Here is a 19,016-nt window from a genome sequence, read left to right on the forward strand (position 1 = left end):
GATTTCCCAACCAAACAGCAACCTAACCTAGCTAAAGGGCTGACCCCATCCCTCTTGCCAACTGTAAGGACAGCGCAAAGCCCTCTCTGCTGCCTCCTTTTCCTTCAACCTAACTTCCATTTTTGAGCAATTACTATGTGCTAGGCTCTAAGAGTTCTGCTTGTGATCTCTCCCTGCATCTTCCCTACAACCCTCTGAGGTAGGTACTATCATTATCCTCATTTCTTACCAGGAACTCCTGGCCACTGCCTCTCAGCTCCATATACCACAATGGAGATGCTAGACGTAAATTCTGTTAAATTGATAAGGTTTTAGCCAGGAACTACTCCTACATTGACTTACAGCTGAGATATTTGGGAAGGGAAAGAAACTAACACTGATTTAGTACTGACTGTGTGAGTGCCAGGCACTGTGGTTAGCATTTTCACCTTTTCATATGCTACCTGACATTATTTCATATATTTATTTGCTCATTGCCTATCTCCCCATAAAACATAAGCTTCATCAAAAGCAGGCACCTTGTCTATCTTGCTTACCACTGTATCCCAAACTGATAGCCTGGCACATAAAAGGTGCTCAATAAACATTTGTGGAATGCATTCATGGGAACATCATCTCATTTACTCACAGCATCCCTGGGAGGAGGGAGTATTAGTGCTAAGCCACAGATGAGGAAATTCACATTAGAGGACACTTGCCCGAGGTCATTCAGATGGGCAGTGCTGGGGATGATCTTCTAACCCAGGTCTCTAGCTCTAAAGCTATTTCCATCATTCCATAGAGTCAAACAGATCACAAGCATGAGAAAGTCTGTTATGTGTATTGTGAGCCTCTCACCTGCACCCACCCCAGGTGATGTTTTTGCTAAACTGGCATGACGTCCTAGCGCCCAGTGTGGTGTTGGAGAGCTGGGCAGAGGGTGAGGGTGCACCTTGATTGCAGAAGGAGCTCCCTGAACCGGAAAATAGACATTCCTGTCCTCCTGCCCCTCCATCCCCTAAGGATTCCTTTTATTGGCTTATGTCCTCACAGCTTTGAAGAGTAGACCCAGAACACTGAAGTAAACCTTTCACCACCGCAGCCTGACTGACCCTAACTCTTTCCAGTCACTTACTCTAGTAGCTTCACTGGGCTGCGGAATGTGGTGGCCCACTCCCTGTGTAGCTCCTGTGTAACACTGAGAAAGCCCTTCTCAGCCCAGGACTCCTTAGTATGTTCCCCATAGAGGTCCTTCAATCCCTAAGATGAGGCCGAGCAGCATATCTGAGAGAACTCCCAGTTCCCTCTTCTCTGAGTCTAAACAGATGTGCATCCAGATGTCCCTTTCACCACAAATGTCAACTGGCGGTGGCAAGAAAGGCAGGGATCGGTTCTCCTAACTGTCTGAAGGAGTTCGTGCAGGTGGCTCACCCGGTGCCTTCCCCATGTCCCCACCCCTTGCATACTCCACGTTAGGCTTTATCCATTCATTTTTGTTTAGAATGGTGCAGAAACCTTCCTCACATCCATTTTCTTGATTCCTGGCAGGGTGAGTACTTAACTTCAAAGAAGCCCCAAAATGACCGCAGCCAAAGATGTGCTGGGCTGCTCCTGGCAGAGGCCCTGCAGTGTCCCTTCACACCTACAGATGGCCAAAATGATGCCTATCGATTTCATTTTAATGAAGACTAATATTACTAGAACTCTTTTAACTTGATTAATTTTAAAGACTTGTCTTGCTATACAATTCTGCCCTGGACATTTAATAAACAGGCAGTGAGCTGGTGACCATGGAATTGAATCCTGAACAGCATCTCTGTGTGTTCTTCCAAGTATAAATTCTGCTGCGTATTGGGAATAATAATAATGGCCTTATATATTCAGGTCTCACAAAGTCAGTGAAAATTCAACAACAAATGGAGATTAAGTAGTACATCTTAATGTCCTCCACATAGAATGTGAATATCAAATATCCATCTGTTTTTTTGAGAGAATCTGAGGAATAATGCAAAATAAATAGATTGCATGTAGGAAAAAGACAGATATAAATATGAAATGCCTAAGTAAGAGTTTATAAATTACTTTTGGGGTAATTTGCATATTTCTAATTCCAACTGTCATCTATATCCCTGGTTCTTCATCTTTAAGTGGACCACGGACCCTCCGAGAATCTGGTGAAAGCTACTGATCTTCCCCCCAGAGAAATATATGAGCGCATTTTGATTATACTATTGGGGGATTCCAGACCATTAGATGTCTATGATGGATTGGAGACCAAGAATCCTTCTCAATACACTGCTAGCAGAAGTGTTACTTTGTACATTCGCTTTGGGGAGCTATTGGGCAGTATCCCCATCAAAACATACACCTTATGACCAAGTTTACTTCTTAGAATTTATGCTACAGATATATTCATATATGTGCAAAAGGATACATATTCACGGTTACTTTTGCAACATTGTGTATAACATGAAGATTGAAAACAGCCTAAATGTCCATCTCCAGGGGACATGGCTAAATAGCTGTGTGATGGAATAGTAGGCAGCAATGAAAAAAGTGAGGAAGCTCTTTATGAAATGATGTTAAGGAATCTCCAAGGTATATTATTTTATTACTAAAGGTGCAGGATTGTGTGTGTAATATGCCACCATTTATATATTCTAAAAGGAAATATATATAAATACATATCTGCTTGCATAACAAACTATCTCTGAAGGAAGATACAAGAAACTGGTAATACACATTGCCTCTCAGCTGGTGAACAGGAGGTGGGAGGGAGAATTTTCTCTATATATCCTTTTGTATCTTTGTAATTTGTACCATGTCAATGTATTGCTATACAAAAATTAAACAAAATTAATTTTTAAGGTAGAAGTTTTATTAAATCTATATAAGGAATACGATGTAGTCATTGAGAATGATGTTTCTGAAGAATTTCTCATGACTTGGAAAAACTGCATATATTAGACAAAAAAAGCAGAATACAAAAGTGAATTATGAATGATTTAAATTTTCTTCTTTCTTATGCTTATATGCTTATCTATATTTTCTAAACTGCAATAAAATCAGTAAGAATTTATTAAAAAGAAAAAGACCCCTGTCCAGATGACTTTCAATTAGAATCTCCAGCCCACATCTTCCCCAAACAATAGCCCCGTACTTCGAGGGCTTCTGGACATTCGTGAACTACAAGTGCTCAAACTCAGCTTCCTCCACCAGCAACTCCCAAGCCCGTTCCTGCTTTCAATTTAAATTTAAAATGATCATTATAAAGTGATTTAAATTGATCTAGTCTTTCCCTGGCACTCCTGAGGCATATTTCTAAAACACAGGTGGATGGGACCATCTGCTTCTCTGATACCCTACCGCGGTAAAGCCCATCCTTTCCATGTGGCAGTCAAGGACCGTCACAGTCTCCCCCAACCTAACTTTCGAGCCTCAGCCCTGACACTCTCCCATCATTGCTCTCAGATTATTGCTCCGAGAAGACATATTTCCATGCCTCTGTTCCTTCTACCCAGGATACCAGGAATCTCCTCGGTTGAGAAGATTCCTTCTCCTCTGAAAGGTCCCCTCCTCAGTGGAACCTGGCCTGGTGTTCTCTCCATCTTGTACAGCAGAATTCATCACTCTGTGCTCCCAGACATCTCACAGCACCGGCAACCCAGCTCCCAAATCGCATCACAGTTAACCTTATTGTCGAGCACCTCCCCCGACGTGGAGGCTTCCCTAGGCAGGGATAAGATATTAGTCACCTTTGTAGCCTCAGACCCTGGTACCACACATGGAACATAAGCAAGGCACAATAAAATTGCTTCTGAATAGAACGTATAGTGAAGTTGATAGGAAAATCATTCAAAATAAAATTTTACTTTACACACAACTTTTCTGCCATAAATCTAACACTGTAGTAAAATCCAGTTGCTTTACTATTTAAGCCCTGGACCATTTGACAGGGGATATTTTACAATATTTGCCTAGCAGTCTTCACATGCAAACACCTCACAACGAAAGAAACAAGTTGATACTAATTCACTTTAGCAGTTAATTTATATTGTACTGTCCTGCAAATCTGTAGGTTTATTTAAGGCCCAGAGCATTAGCCTTTCATTCACAAAGCTCAAAAGAAGATGAACAGACTCTGTTGAAACTTTTCAAATATTTTCCAGTCAGGCTAAACAAAACAAAGAACATTTCACTAGAAAGGCATGCTTTTGTTTAAATGATTACTAAGTTAAAATTAGAGGCAAAACCAAGGACATTGCGCAGTGACATGTTCATATTTAGAGTCCCCAAAGGAAAAAAAAATCAAAAAGAATCTCCTCACTCTTAGTTTGTAATAAAATATAAACCAGTCTTCAATGGAAGACGGACGTCTCCTTTCACGGGGCTGGTCTCCAGGCCTCTGGGTGTGTGTCACATTAACCAGACAACACTCGCTGTCACATAAATTCTCCTCACTGTTTTAATAGACAAAGGAATTCCTCAGTGTATTTTCTCACCTCAGTTCTGGGTCCCTATACCAAGGAAATATCTCTCAACAGTTTTTCAATGGCAGTTGAAAAGGTCCCCCAAACCCATTCTCAGCATTCACCTTCAGGGTATTGGTGAGTCTCTCTTTGTTCCCAACTTTGATAAGTACCTGATCAGGTCTCCCATCTGTCAAAAGGTAGATTACTTGTGTTTCTTTATCAGCAAAAGCAATTTGCAGGGCATTCAGGGTGTTCGTGGAACTTCCAATCTACAGAAAAGAGAGAGACAGAAACACCAAGCACATACTTGAATCTCAAAAGAGATTTCAAACAAGTGTTATTTTCTGCTTCCAAAAAAAGAAAGAAAAGTACTTGAGATAAAAGATAAATTTAACATATGTTGAGATAATAAGTTAAGCCCAGTAATTCCAAGAAGCCAGATCCCTGGGTGTGCCGTAAAAGCCTCTAGGCAGACAGTCTCAGGACTGCCAGTTGGCAGCACTATGGATTTCCTGTCCTGATGACAGAGCTCTTAACGCAATTTTATCTTTGTGTGTTTCTGTGTGAGACAATAACTCAGTTACTGTTCATTCAGCTGTTAACACAGCTTAAACGTGCAGCCTGAATACACTCTGACAGGGATCATCTTTGTTTCAAACCAGGATTTAATCAAGACAACCAATATGCAGCAAACATGAGTGTGGCATCACTAGCAATCTGGGGGTACAGCACAGAAATTATAAATTTTTAAAACTCCTGCAGTTTCTGCCCAAGGACGTAGAGCATTGGCAAGAGTCACTCCAAAACTCCTAATGAGCAAAAGCCAGACAAGTAGCAAGTACGTGACTTTTGTTACGCCCATCAGAATGCTCAGGTTACAGGACAACCAACTGGCCCCAAACCTGGGGAGAGAGACGGGCATCTGCAGAGCCAGGGGAGATGCAAGCGCTGGTTTTCTGGGACAAGATGCCCCCAGACACTAATAAGAAGAGCTGGGCTGGGGTGATTGGTAAATTGGTAGAGTCTGGTCAGGTGTATCCTGGTGAGAGAATAAGGTCCGGAGGCCACAAATGTAGGGGAATCTGCACTCTCTTGAAGGCTTTTCACCACAAACCCCATAGGTGCTCACAGAAAAGATGGGGAGAGTCCTGAGAAAACTTCCTTCATGGTGCAGAACTGGGAGAGCAGAATAGCGACACATGAGTCTCCACAGGGACCCTTCTCCTCTACCTCCCCTACAGAACAAAAGCCTTAATCTGTGTGTGCTGGGGAGGGGAGGGAAGGGCAGCAAACATGGCTATCCTTAGTGCACCGGTGAAAACCCAGGACAGCTGGGGGAAAGGAAGAGGGAAGAAACAAACCCATCACACCTGCAGAAGGAGCAGAGATAGGTGCTGGGCTCAGAACTACTGAGAAGGCCATGCCCCTGAGACTCTGGCACACCATGCCTGACTAAGACTAAGGCTCATTCAGAGAACACCCACCCATTACCCCCCTGCAAACACTGACTAGCAAGTAACTTGCAAGAGACAGACTGTCTCTCAGGCCCAGTGTAAAGGGAAAATCAAAATCCAAGGGTGGAACAAACATTGAAAAACAACCCTTGGGCCAGCCCAGTGGTTAAATTCCGAATGCTCCACTTCAGCAGCCTGCCCTGGTTCCCAGGCACGGACCTACACCATTTGTTGGCAGCCATGCGGTGGTGGCGACCCACATACAAAATAGAGGAAGATTGGCACAGATGTTAGCTCAGGGCCAATCTTCCTCACCAAAAACAAACAAACAAACAAAACAAAAACAACCCTCTAGCACATCATCCCCCACTTGAACACAAAGCATCACTACAAGAATTCCAGGATATGGTGCACTGAAGGTAACAATAACAAACAAACCTCAAACCCAGCCCAACTCCTAATCAGATTAATTTTTGTGCCTTTTCTTTTATAAAAAAGAAAGCCATGTTCATTTCCAGGCATAAAAAATATTTATGGTCTCTATCTACTACACAGGATGTCCAGCTTTAACAAAAAAAAAATACTAAAAAGAAAGAATAAACAACATACTACCAAGAGACAAAAGTACTCATCAGAAACAAACTCAGATATGACACAGATGCTGAGAGGATCTGACAGAAATTTAAAAATAACTGTGATTAAGACATTAAAACCTCTAATGGCAAAGGTGAACAACATTCAAGACTAAGTAGGTAATTTCAGCAGAGAGGTGGAAACCTTAAGAAATAATCAAATGGAAATGCTAAAAATAAAAAACACAGTAATACAGATGAACACAAAAAGGAAAAAAGAGTAAATCAAAACAGAAAAGAGCATCAAAGAGCTGTGGAACAACATCAAATGGTCTGATGGATGCATAATTGGAAACACAGGAGAAGAGAGAAAACAGGGTATAAGAAATATTTGAAAAAACAATGGCTGAGAATTTTCCAAAAACAATGACAGACACAAACCTATGCCCCCAAGACAGTCAGAGAATACCAACCAGGATAAATTAAATAAAATGCCCTAACACTTCTGCCAGGGTGGTGTCAGAAAAGCCCAACTAGTAAGCCAAGATTTTCATCCCCACCAACTGTAACAAGTCCTCCCTGCCTGATGGTGTCCACTTCCACCCAGCAGTAACAAGGTGCTCTTCCCCCCTCAGACTTTGAGTGGGGAACCTTGACTTTAACCTCCACCTGGCAGTAATAAGGCAGGGTCCAATCATCCCCTGACAGATCAGTGTCAGACAGAGCCAACTAAACAGAAGGTTTCAATAATATCCAGAGTATCATAACATAAAACAAAAATGTCTAGGATTACACTGAAAATCATTCTATCATACCAAGAAGCAGGAAGATCTCAACCTGAATGAAAGAGACAATAGATACCAACCCTGAGATGACAGAGACGTTAAATTTATTTGACAAAGATTTTAGAGCAGCGATTTAAAAATGTTTAAACTGGCAAGTACCAACAAGTTTGAAACAAATGAAAACGAGAAAGCATCATCAAAGAAATAGAAAGTCTCAGCAAAGAAATAAAAGATATGAAGGAGAAGCAAATGGAATTTTAGAACATAAAAATACAATAACCAAAATTTAAAAACTCAGTAGGGGTCAACAGCAGAATGGAGGGGACAGAAGAGAGAATCAGTGAATTGGAATATAGAACAATATAAATTATCTAATTTGAGAATAGAGAGAAAACAACTGAAGAAAAAAAAGTAAACAGAGCCTTAGATAGTTGTGGAACTGTAATGAAAGATTTAATGTTTGTGTTATCATAGTCCTGAAGAGAGAGGAGAAAGAGCATGGGACTCGAAGACATAATGCCTGACTATTCCCAAAGTTGGCAAGAGATATAAATGTATAGATTCAAGAAACTGAGCAAACCCCAAAGGAATCCATAAAAATATATGAAAATTTGTGGGAGACAGGTAAAGCAGTGTCAAAAGGCAAATTTATAGCACTAAGTGCATACATTAGAAAAGAGGAAAAGTCAAATAAATAATTGACATTCTTACCTCAAGAATCTAGTAAGACAAGAGCAAAGTAAATCCAAAGCAAGCAAAAGGAAGGAAATAATAATGATAAGAGAATAAATCAATGAAATTGAAAGCACAAAAACAATTGAGAAAATCAATGAAACAAAGAACTATTTCTTTTAAAAGATCAATAAAATTGCCAAACTTCTAGCAAGACTGACAAAGAGAAAAATGAGAGGAGACACGAATTGCAAATATCAGGGATGATATAGGGGATATCACTACAGATGCTGCAGATATCAAAAGAATAATAAGAGAATTCTACAAATAATCCTACACATATAAATTTGACAACTTACAAGCTACCACAATTCACCTAATATGAAACAGATAATTTTAATAGCCCTATAACTCTTATTTACATTGAAATCATAATTTTAAAACTCCAAAAAAAGAAATCTTCAGCCCAGATGGTTTCACTGGAGAATTCTACAAAACATTTTAAAAATTCTACAATTCTACACAACCTATGCCAGAAAACAAAAGAAGAGGGACACTACCCACTTCATGTTATGAATCTAGTATTACCCTGATACCAAAACCAGAAAATGACAGTATAAAAAAAGAAAACTATAGACCAATATCTATCATTAATATGGACACAAAAATCCTCAACAAAATATTCATAAATAAAATTAAGCAATATATAGAATGAATTATACACAATGGCCAAGTGAGGTTTATTTCAGGGATGCAAGGGTGGTTCATATTAAGAAATCAGTGGAATTCACCATATTAACAGGCAAGAAGAAAAAACACGAGCATATCAATCAATACAGAAAATGCATTTGACAAAATTCAACATCCAATGATAATAGAAACTCACAGAAAATAGGAACAGAGGGAAACTTCTGCAACTTGAAGAAGAGCAACTACAAAAACCTACAAAATCATAAGTAATCTACAAAAAAAAGCCTCCTTGAAGTAATATGTGAATTCAAAAAGGGTGCAGAATGCAAGATAAATATACGAAAGTTAATTATATATATTAGCAATGAACACATGGATATCAAAATTAAAAATACAATACCCATTTACCATTACCCCCCAAAATGAAATGTTTAGCTGTAAATTTAGCAAAATATATGCAGGACTTAGAACTGAAAACTATACAACACTGATGAAAGAAATCAAAGATCTAAATTAATGGAGAAACAAACTATGTTCATGAATTGAAAGACTCAACATAGTTAAGATATTAACTTTCCCCAAATTGATATCCAGGTTTAACGCAATTCCTATTAAAAAAAATAACAAGATTTGCAGATATATACAAGATTATTCTAAAATTTATATGGAAAGGCAATGGAACTAGAATAGCTAAGATCATTAAGGAAAAGAACAACAAAGTGGAGGAATCAGTCTACTCGAGTTCAAGACTTATCATATGGCTACAGCCATCAAGACTAGGCTGGAGCAGGGGCCAGCCTGGTGGCGCAAGCGGTTAAGTGCACGCACTCTGCTGCAGCAGCCCAGGGTTTGCCAGTTCGGACCCCGGCCGTGCACCGATGCACTGCTTGGCAAGCCATGCTGTGGCGGTGTCCCATATAGGGTGGAGGAAGGCTCACATGGATGTTAGCCCAGGGCCAGTCTTCCTCAGCAAAAAAAGAGGAGGATTGGCAGATGTTAGCACAGGGCTGATCTTCCTCACAAAAAGAAAAAAAAAAAAAAAAGACTATGCTGGAGCAACTGATGTACACAAGCCAAAAAAAAAAAGGACCTCAGCCTAAGAGTCACACTTTATACAAAAATTATCTCAAAAAAGATCATGAACGTAAGTTTAAAACACAAAAATATAAAACTTTTAGAACAAATATAGGAGAAAAACCTTTAGGATCTAGGCCATAAAAGAAAAAAATTGATAAATATAACTTAATCAAAATTAAAAACTTTTGCTCTGTGGAAGACGTGTTAAGAGGATGAAATGACAAGCTACAGATGAGAGAAAGCATTTGCAAACCACATATCTGACAAAGGACTAGTATCTAGGATATATGAAGAACACTCAAAACTCAACAGCAAAAAAACAAACTCAATTAGAACATAGACAAAAGATATGAAGAGACATTTGACTGAAGAAGATATACAGATAGAAAATGAGCACGTATAAAGATGTGCATCATCAGTCATTATGGAAATGCAAATTAAAATCACAATGGGATATTACTTCACACCTATCAGAAAGGCTAAAGTAAAAAAGAGCGACTACACTAAATACTAACAAGGATGCAGAGAAACTAGATCACTAATACATTGCTGGTGGGAGTATAAAATAGTAGTCTCTGGAAAACAGTTTGGCAGTTTCCTTAAAAAATAAACATGCAACTACCACACAAGCTAACGATTGCACTCCTGGGCATTTATCCCAGACAAATGAAGACAGATTCACACAAAAACTTGTACATGAATTTCATAGCAGCTTTATTTGTAATAGCCAAAAACTGGAAACAATCCAGATGTCTTTCAACAGGCAAATGGTTAAACAAACTGTGTTCCATCTGTACCATGAAGTATTACTCAGCAATCAAAAGGAATGAACTGTTTATACATGAAACAACATGGATCAATCTCCAGAGAATTATGCTGAGTGAAAAAAATCCAATCCCAAAAGTTTACATAGTATATTATTCCATTTATATAATATTCACGTAATGACAATATTATAGAAAAGGAGAATAGATTAGTGGTTTCCAGAGGGTGAATAGAGGTTGGGAGTGAGAGGGAAGAGGGTGTGGCTATAAAAGGGTAACACGAGGGATCCTTGTGCTGATGGCGATGTTCTGTATTTTGAATGTATAAATATGAGTATTCCAGTTGTGATATTGTACTGTAGTGCTAAAAGATGATACCACTGGAGGAAATTGGATAAAGTATACACAGGATCTCTCTGTATTTTTTCTTACAAATACAAGGGAAGTATAATTATCCAAAATAAGTAGTCTAACTTAGACATATATGTGAACAAAATAACAATATATGTACAAACAAAATAAACATCAACAATGAAAACCCTACACCTAAGCATAAAAGGACACCTGGCTAAAGATCTTGAGACTTGAAGAACGGCATTGTAGTGAGTCCCCGGTTTTCTTTTTATCTCTCATATGACTCTAGATTGGGTGCCAAAGAGGCCTGCAACCTGAAACCATTAACAGGCATAGACCAAAACAAACGAAACAAGACAAAACCCCACCTGCTCTGACCAAAGGACTGGGGAAAGCTAAGCCCAACAGAGATCTAGTGGGAATCCCCAACCTCTACTCCACAACCCAGGCCCTGTTCACTGGAAGCAGTGACAGTATTGATGCCATGGCTATCCCAGCCCCTGCTCCGCAACTCAGACCCTGTCAAGTGGTCCAATCTGCCAGCAGAAGCAGCAGAACCCCAGCTGCCCAGTCCCTGTTCCACAACCCACCTCTTGTGGGCAATCTGATGCAACCAGAAACAATGGCAGCAGTAAAATCCTCAGCCATCCCAGCCCTCATGCCATAACATTAGGGCACGTGCCAGTGGTCTGGTCTGCTGACAGCAATGGCAGTAACAATATCCCAGGCTGTCTCAGCCCCCACTCCACATCAGGGGTACTGGCAGGTGATTCCATACAACTGCAACAGCAGCAAACAAAGCCCTGGGCATTTCCAAACTTGGGCACTAGCAGGTGGTTTGACTCACTGGCAGCAGCGGCATCAGTGCAGCTATTCTAGCCCCCATGTTACAACCAGGTCACCTGTGGGTCATGTGATCTGCCAGCAGCAGCAAAGTCCCTGACTGTCCCAGCTCCGGTGGGGCACTGATGGGAAGTCCAGTCCTACAACAACAGCAAACGCAAAACCCTGTGTCTTCCTGCCCTCTACTCAGTGGCAAAGGTAGACTTAGGCCCAGCAGCTTCTGACCCTGTACCCCAGAGGGTCACCCAGCAGCAATATGCAACCCAGGGATATGCCATCCACCCCCACAGACAGCACAAAACAGGAATTAAGTGGGAGCCCAGCAGCATGAGAAGAACAAAGCAGACCAGAATAGGATTACATGGCTCAGAAAACTAAAGTATCATTGGAACTAAAGGCCCCAAAGTAGGATAGAATTAACATGCTAAACCTGAACAAGGCGACTGCCTGCAAATGAGGAGATTTAAATGGGAATAAAGAGTCCCCTAACATAGCAACCAAATTGTCCAGAATACAGTAAAAAATCACTCATCCTACCAAGAACCAGGAAAACAACATTTGAATGAGAAAAGCAATCAACTGATGCCAATACCAACAGAGCCTCAGAGATCTCTGGGACAATAAAAAGGATGTAACATTCATACCATCAGAATTCTAGAAAGGAGGGGAGAAAGAGTGTGGGACTGATAAAGTATTCAAAGAAGTAATGGCTAAAAATTCTCCAAATTTGGTGAAAAACATAAAAACTACAACTCAAGAACCTAAGCAAACCCCAAATAGGGTAAAACCAAAGAAGACACTTCTGAGAAGACACAAAACTTCTGAAAACTAAAGACAGAAAAATCTTAAAAATAGCCAAAGAGAAATAACACATTATCTACAAAGGAACACCAATTCAAATGACAGCAGTTTCTCACCTGATACCATAGAAACCAGAAGGAAGTGGCACAACATGTTTCAAGTACTGAAAAAAAACGAACTGCAAGCCATGAATCATATATCTGGTGAAAACATCCGCCAGGGTTGAAGGAAATGGAAAACAAAGAGAATTTATTGCTGGGAGACCTACCCTTAAAGAATTGCTAATGAAAGCTCTCCAAATAGAAAGAAAGCTGGACCTTCAGAAATGAAAGAAAACCAATGGAATGGGTAAATATAGAAGTAAACATAACACACAATCCTTAACCTCATGAGTTTCCTTAATCATGTTTTATGGCTGAAGCAAAAGTTTAACACCATCTAATATGGTGTATAATGAATGTAGAGGAAATACTTCAGATAGTTATAGTTTTTATATGGTGAGAGTAAAGGGACCTAAATGGAAGGAAGGTTTGTACACTTAAGTTGAAGTGGTAAACCATCAATATCAGTAGGCTATGATAAGCTACATATATGTATAAGAAAATACCTAGAAGAACCATGAAGAAAACTATACACGGCAATGCACTCAAAACCATTACAAATGCAACAGAATAGAACACTAAAAAACCTTCAAATAATCTACAGGAAGGCAAGAAAAAATAAGAGAAATGAGAAATGGAGGAAAAACACAGAAAACAACAAAATGGGAGGGTTAAGCCTTAAATATCAAGAATTACTTTACATGTAAATGGTCTAAATATACCAATTACATGACAGAGATTGGAGAGTGAGCAAAAATATGACCCAACTCTATGCAGTCTAAAAGAAATGCTTCAAACGTAGCAACGTAAGTAGGTTGAAAATAAAAAAAAGGAAAAGATACATTATATAAACATTAATTTTTAAAAGTCAGGAGTAACTATATTAATATCACATATAGTAGACTTTAAAGCAAAGAAAATTACAAGGGCCTCGATATGATAATAAAAAGATCAATCCAACAAGAAGATAATAACCCTGAATGTGTATGCACCAAACAACAGAGCTTCAAAATACATGAAACAAAATCTAATGGAGCTGAAAGAAGTAATGGACAAATTAACAATTATGATTGGAGACCTCAATACCCCACTCTTAACAGTTGATAGCACCACTAAACAGTCAGCAAGGATATAGAGGAACTGAATAATACCATCAACTAACCATATCTAAATAACATTTAGAGAACACTCCATCTAACAATAGAATACATATTCTTTTCAAACATTGAAAATTCATATAAATAGACCATATCTTGAGTTATAAAACAACCCTTAAAAAATTTAAAAGAACTGAAATCATACAGAGTATGTCCTCTGACCATAGTGGAATCAAAATAGAAATTGGTAAAGAAAGACAACGTGAAAATCTCCAAACACTTGGAAATTAAAGAACAGGCTTTAAATAATTCACCACTCAGAAAAGAAATCACAAAGAAAATGAAAAATTACATAGCATTGAATGAAAATTAAACAAAACATGAAAATTTGTAGGATGCAGCTATTGCAGTGCTGAGAAGGAATTTATGGCACTAAAATCCTACATTAGAAAAGAGGAAATATCTCAAATCAATAATCTATGTTCTTATCTTAAGAACCTCTGGTCTATCTTTTCAAGGATGTTTATATAGAGAACAGCCTTGGAAAATAGAGATAATGTCTTCCTTCAGAGCAAAAGGCAGGCATGCTTATTATCCAGTGTAAAGACAATACCTAATTCTGGAGCACAGGACAAGCATGTTCATAGTCCATTATAGAAAACTCAGTTTCTCTAAGTTCAGGGTCCCTCTCCTTTAGCACAACCTACTGTGTCTGTGAGTGTCACCTGGCCCTCCTCACATCACCCTGTGGGAACTAGGGTTCAGGGAACTGGTACAAAGAAAATGCTAAAACTCTGGCTATTGCTATTGCTGTGAGTAATAAAATCCTTTGTCTCTGACCCAGGAGTCTTGGATCTTCTGCCAGCATCCAAGTTAGTCTGCAAGTAAGGTAAAATCTCAGACCCTTCACAGTTCTTGACATGTATTCACACAAAAACCTGTATGCAAATGTTCATAGCAGTTATATTTATAAACGCCCCGAATGGGAAATAACACAGATGTCCTTCAACAGGGAACAGATAAACAGTTTTACATCCATACAATGGAATACTACTCATCAGTAAAAAGAACAAACTCTTGATTCATGAAATAATTTGGATGAACTTGAATGCATTTTGGTAAGTGAAAGAAGCTAGAACCAAAAGGCTATCTATTGTATGATTCTGCTTATATGACATTCTGGAAAAAATAAAAGTATAGGGACAGAAAGACAGATCAGTGGTTACTAAGAGAGAGGAGGGGTTAACTACAAAGGGGCACATGAGGAAATTTGGGGGGTGATATAACTACTCTCTTTGGTACTATGGTATAAATACCTGACTCTATGCATTTGTAAAAATCCATAGAACTACACAGTCATGTGCCGCATAATGATGTTTCAGTCAATGATGGACCGCATATACGACAGTGGTTCCATAGGATTAGTACCACATAGCCTTGGTGGGTAGTAGGCTATACCATTTAGGTTTGTGCAAGTACACTCTATGATGTTTGCACAATGACAAAATTGCCTAACAACACATTACGTAGAACTAATCCTCGTCATTAAGTGACAGATGACTGTACATCAAAAAGAGTGTTTTTTATTGTGTGCAAATTAAAATAAGAATCAACTAGGACATGGGGGGAACCCAAGATGGAATGCAGACCATGACCAAAGAATTTAACTGTATTACTAATGAATGACATAACCACACTGAAGGGGTTGGGTAAAAAAGTACCTGACTTATAGAAAACAGTTTTTTGACTGGATACTGTAGGCTAAAGACAAAAATAACTATACACAAACAGTGTACTCTAGCTGGTAAATGTGTTTCTCATAGAGTATGGGTTAGCAATTCTGAAATTACTTTACATGTATACTAGTGTCAAACACTTAAGTAAATACATTATAGAAAATGAGAGATTTCTCATGGTGAAAGAAGTTACAAACAAGCAAACAGGTTCATTACAAACGAACCCTGTGGCACTGGATTGGAGAAGAGGTATCAGTAGGAATTCATGGTTTTGTTTTTCTTTTTAACATAAATACAGATAGATAGTTACAGAAATACAGATGTTTGTGGATGCACAGATGTTTGTGGATGCATGGGCTATTATACATATATTTCCTGTCTGTGTCCACTGCGAGGGCCTAGGAGCAGTGACAGTCCGGTAGCACTAATACCTAGGTGCCCAGATTTTTCTTTCTAAATACCACTCTCTAAAATAAAAGAAACAAGGGCTCCTTGGAGAAGTGGTAGATTCCAGGGGCTGAGCCTGGGAAAATACAAGATGATCATGGAACATCTTGTAGTGTCAGAAAGTAAGGAAGTGTTAAAGGAAAAAAGAGGAGGGATGCATGTTTGAAGAACACAGGAGGCAACCTAAAAGAGTTCCCAGTGCCAAAGTGGGAACAACTTTAGAAACAAAACAAAGGACAATAGTATTGGATTATAACTCAAAAGGTAAAATAAATATCCATGCAGTCTGTACTGAAATAAATATATGATTGAATGAATAAATAAAATGGAGAAAAGGGGAAATTTTTCCTTATAGAAGAATTCTAACAAATAAATGTAAAAGGAAGGAAACTGAAAGTCACGGTTAGAACAGTACAGCAATAAAAGTATCTCCTCCAAAACACTTCTTATTTATAAAGGGGAAAAATAGTAACTTTATAGGTGAGAAATCTGGCCCAGATGTTACCTTAACCAAGTGATCAAAGTTAATATCACCAATATTAAGGCACATCAACATCACGTACCTGATATGCATGTGATATGATACAGTGCACTAAGGAAGACACACCCCCTCTGTGGTATGCCTCCCCAAAATCCATAACCCCAATCCAATCATGAGAAAACATCAGAGAAAGCCAAATTGAAGGACATTCTACAAAACATCTGATCAGTTCTCTTCAAAAGTGTCAAAGTCATGAAAGACAAGGAAAGACAGAACTGTCAGATCAGAGGAGGCTGGAGACCTGGTAACTAAACGCAATGTGGATTGAAGCCTGGACTGAATCTTGGCACATAACACGGACATTAGTGGAAAAACTAATGAACTCTGAATGAAGTCTGTAATTTAGCTAATAACAGCAATGTGCTTTTCTTAGTTTTGATGATGGTACTATGGTTATGTCAGATCTTAACACTAGGGAAAGCTGGGTGAAGGGTTTATGGGAACTCTCTGTACTATTTCTGTGACTCTTTTGTAAATCTAAAATGATTTCAAATTTAAGAGTTTTTTAAAAACCCAAAAAACTCCTGCAGCATTTGGGCAGCAGAAATGTAGCTTAGATGGTAAACAAGAACAACTTCTCTCTGAGCCCAACCTCAATCATCTTCTGTTGACAAGCCCACTGCTGAGGGTATGTGGAAAACGTGGTGGAAAAGCTGGGAGAAGGCCACACTGAGAACCACATGAAAGCCACTCAGGATTTGGCTCCTGTTTCACACCTGCTCCCACAGCAGCCTTGGGCCAGACCCCACCCCCAACGACCCTCCCCGGCAGGCACTGCCCCAGGCTGTGCTTTTCTGGCCTTAGGACTGGTGATGCCTGTTTGGGGAACTGCCGCCCACCCGGCGCCAGCAGCACACGGCAGGCTCAGAACGCCTGAGCGGTGTGCTGAAGGTACCGGCTTGACTCCTGGACCAAACCAGCCAAGATAATTATAGAGGAATCAAGTCTTCAGGAAAATGAATTTTGCACATTCAATAAGCAAGGAAGGGAGCTTTGGCGAAGATTTTTGAAGAGAGCAGAATCATGCTATACAAAGAACGATCTGAGTTATATTTTTAGCCATTTAGACAGCTGATTCTACTCATTAGTAGTTTTTATATAAAGCAGAACTCATTAGTGTTTTTACCCAATGAGATCACATATATAATATCTTGTTTTCATAAACCCTAAATTACTGGACTCTGAATTAGCAAGATATTTCCTATTACCTATAGGCTGTAAAAGGAGAGAACATATGTCCCAAGTAACTTCATTGGTTAATCCTGGAAATTTAACAAGTTGGGTATGAATTTAATATTCTTTCCCAGGCTAAGGTGGCCAGTCAGGACAAAATTTTAGAGGCATCATTATTTCTTATAGAACAGATTTCTCCCCCCGCCTCTCTTTTTTTTTTTTAAGATTTTTATTTATTTTTTTTCCCCCCAAAGCCCCAGTAGATAGTTGTATGTGATAGCTGCACATCCTTCTAGTTGCTGTATGTGGGACGCGGCCTCAGCATGGCCGGAGAAGCGGTGAGACAGTGCACACCCGGATCTGAACCCGGGCCGCCAGCAGTGGAGCGTGCACACTCAACCACCAAGCCACGGGGCCTACCCTCCCTCTCTCATTTTTAAAAACAAATCCCAAGGGAAGTCCAGCACATCCAATGACAGCACAGGCCCTGCTCTGCTGACATCCAGGGAGCTCTGCTAATGTCCATTGTGGCTTTTGTCAAACCTGGGACTCTAAACTCAGGCACTGAACTATTTTAAAGATGTTTGTGATCTACATTTGACCTTTTAAAAAGAGCCCTTAGTCTCAATTTTCGTGTATCTCAAATATCTAGAATGCTATGTGGTTCTGGGAAAAAAAAAAAAACTTTTAAAATTAAGATAGGTTCAAGACAAGAGAAAATTTAAGGAAAGGAAAATCCTTCCCATAGTCTATGTAAATGCCGAGAGTAGTGGCTTTAAAGGTCTCCCAGTAAAACCCAGGCCTGAAGAAATTATTTCACCTCCTTACTATACATACCCTGCTGCCCTTTCTCTCTCCCTGCTTTCAGTCCTAACCACTCACACTGTACTGTATGTTTCTACAAGTTCATTGTTTTTGAACAAAGTCCACTGTTAAAAATAGCTGCAATATATCATTTACAACAATAATGAGGTTTCAGAAGGAACAAATCTGAATGTTTGAGTACAAAAAAAATTATATTCTGAAATTTTTTTTCATAAAGGGGCTGAGACATGAGCCCAGGGCAGATCTGGAAATGGGATGCTGTGAATAGAAGCTTGTCTAAACATTAAGATATTGATTAATGAGATTGGATTAACGTGACCTTTGTAAACAAAATGAGTGTTTACATGAAGCCACTACCATCCTTGGGGCTCAAAGCACTTTCTCATGAACTTCTATCCTGCGAATAAACCCAGCAGGTGATCACGTCAGGCTTCTTCTCCCAGATCTAGCCTCCATCTTACCTTCATGTCTCTGACCCAGGACTGAGCCCCTTTCAAATTATCTTCATCGATTTCAACAAGTTTTTCCTGCCATGCAACTGCTTGAGCATCAAACTGCACAAAATTGAATTTCCTTTTATATTTCAGCTGTTCCTGTAAGAGACAATTTTTCTTTAAGCATAAACCTACTCAA

At 39.3% G+C, this 19,016-nt stretch overlaps 1 protein-coding gene across 1 annotated transcript in view; it reads right to left on the reverse strand.

Annotated features, from left to right (window-relative positions):
* The window catches only part of VWA3B (von Willebrand factor A domain containing 3B), a 184,528-nt gene that overhangs the window by 95,656 nt on the left and 69,856 nt on the right, over positions 1 to 19,016 (reverse strand). Inside the window, exons 11-12 of the mRNA XM_058534636.1 lie at positions 18,845 to 18,976; positions 4,622 to 4,720 (exon numbers count right to left, since the gene is read on the reverse strand). Of these exons, the coding sequence (XP_058390619.1) occupies positions 4,622 to 4,720; positions 18,845 to 18,976 (231 nt within the window). The remainder of the gene's footprint in view (positions 1 to 4,621; positions 4,721 to 18,844; positions 18,977 to 19,016) is intronic.

Source organism: Diceros bicornis, chromosome 40 (genome assembly GCF_020826845.1).
Source record: "Diceros bicornis minor isolate mBicDic1 chromosome 40, mDicBic1.mat.cur, whole genome shotgun sequence".
In the NCBI taxonomy this organism is placed as follows: domain Eukaryota; kingdom Metazoa; phylum Chordata; class Mammalia; order Perissodactyla; family Rhinocerotidae; genus Diceros; species Diceros bicornis.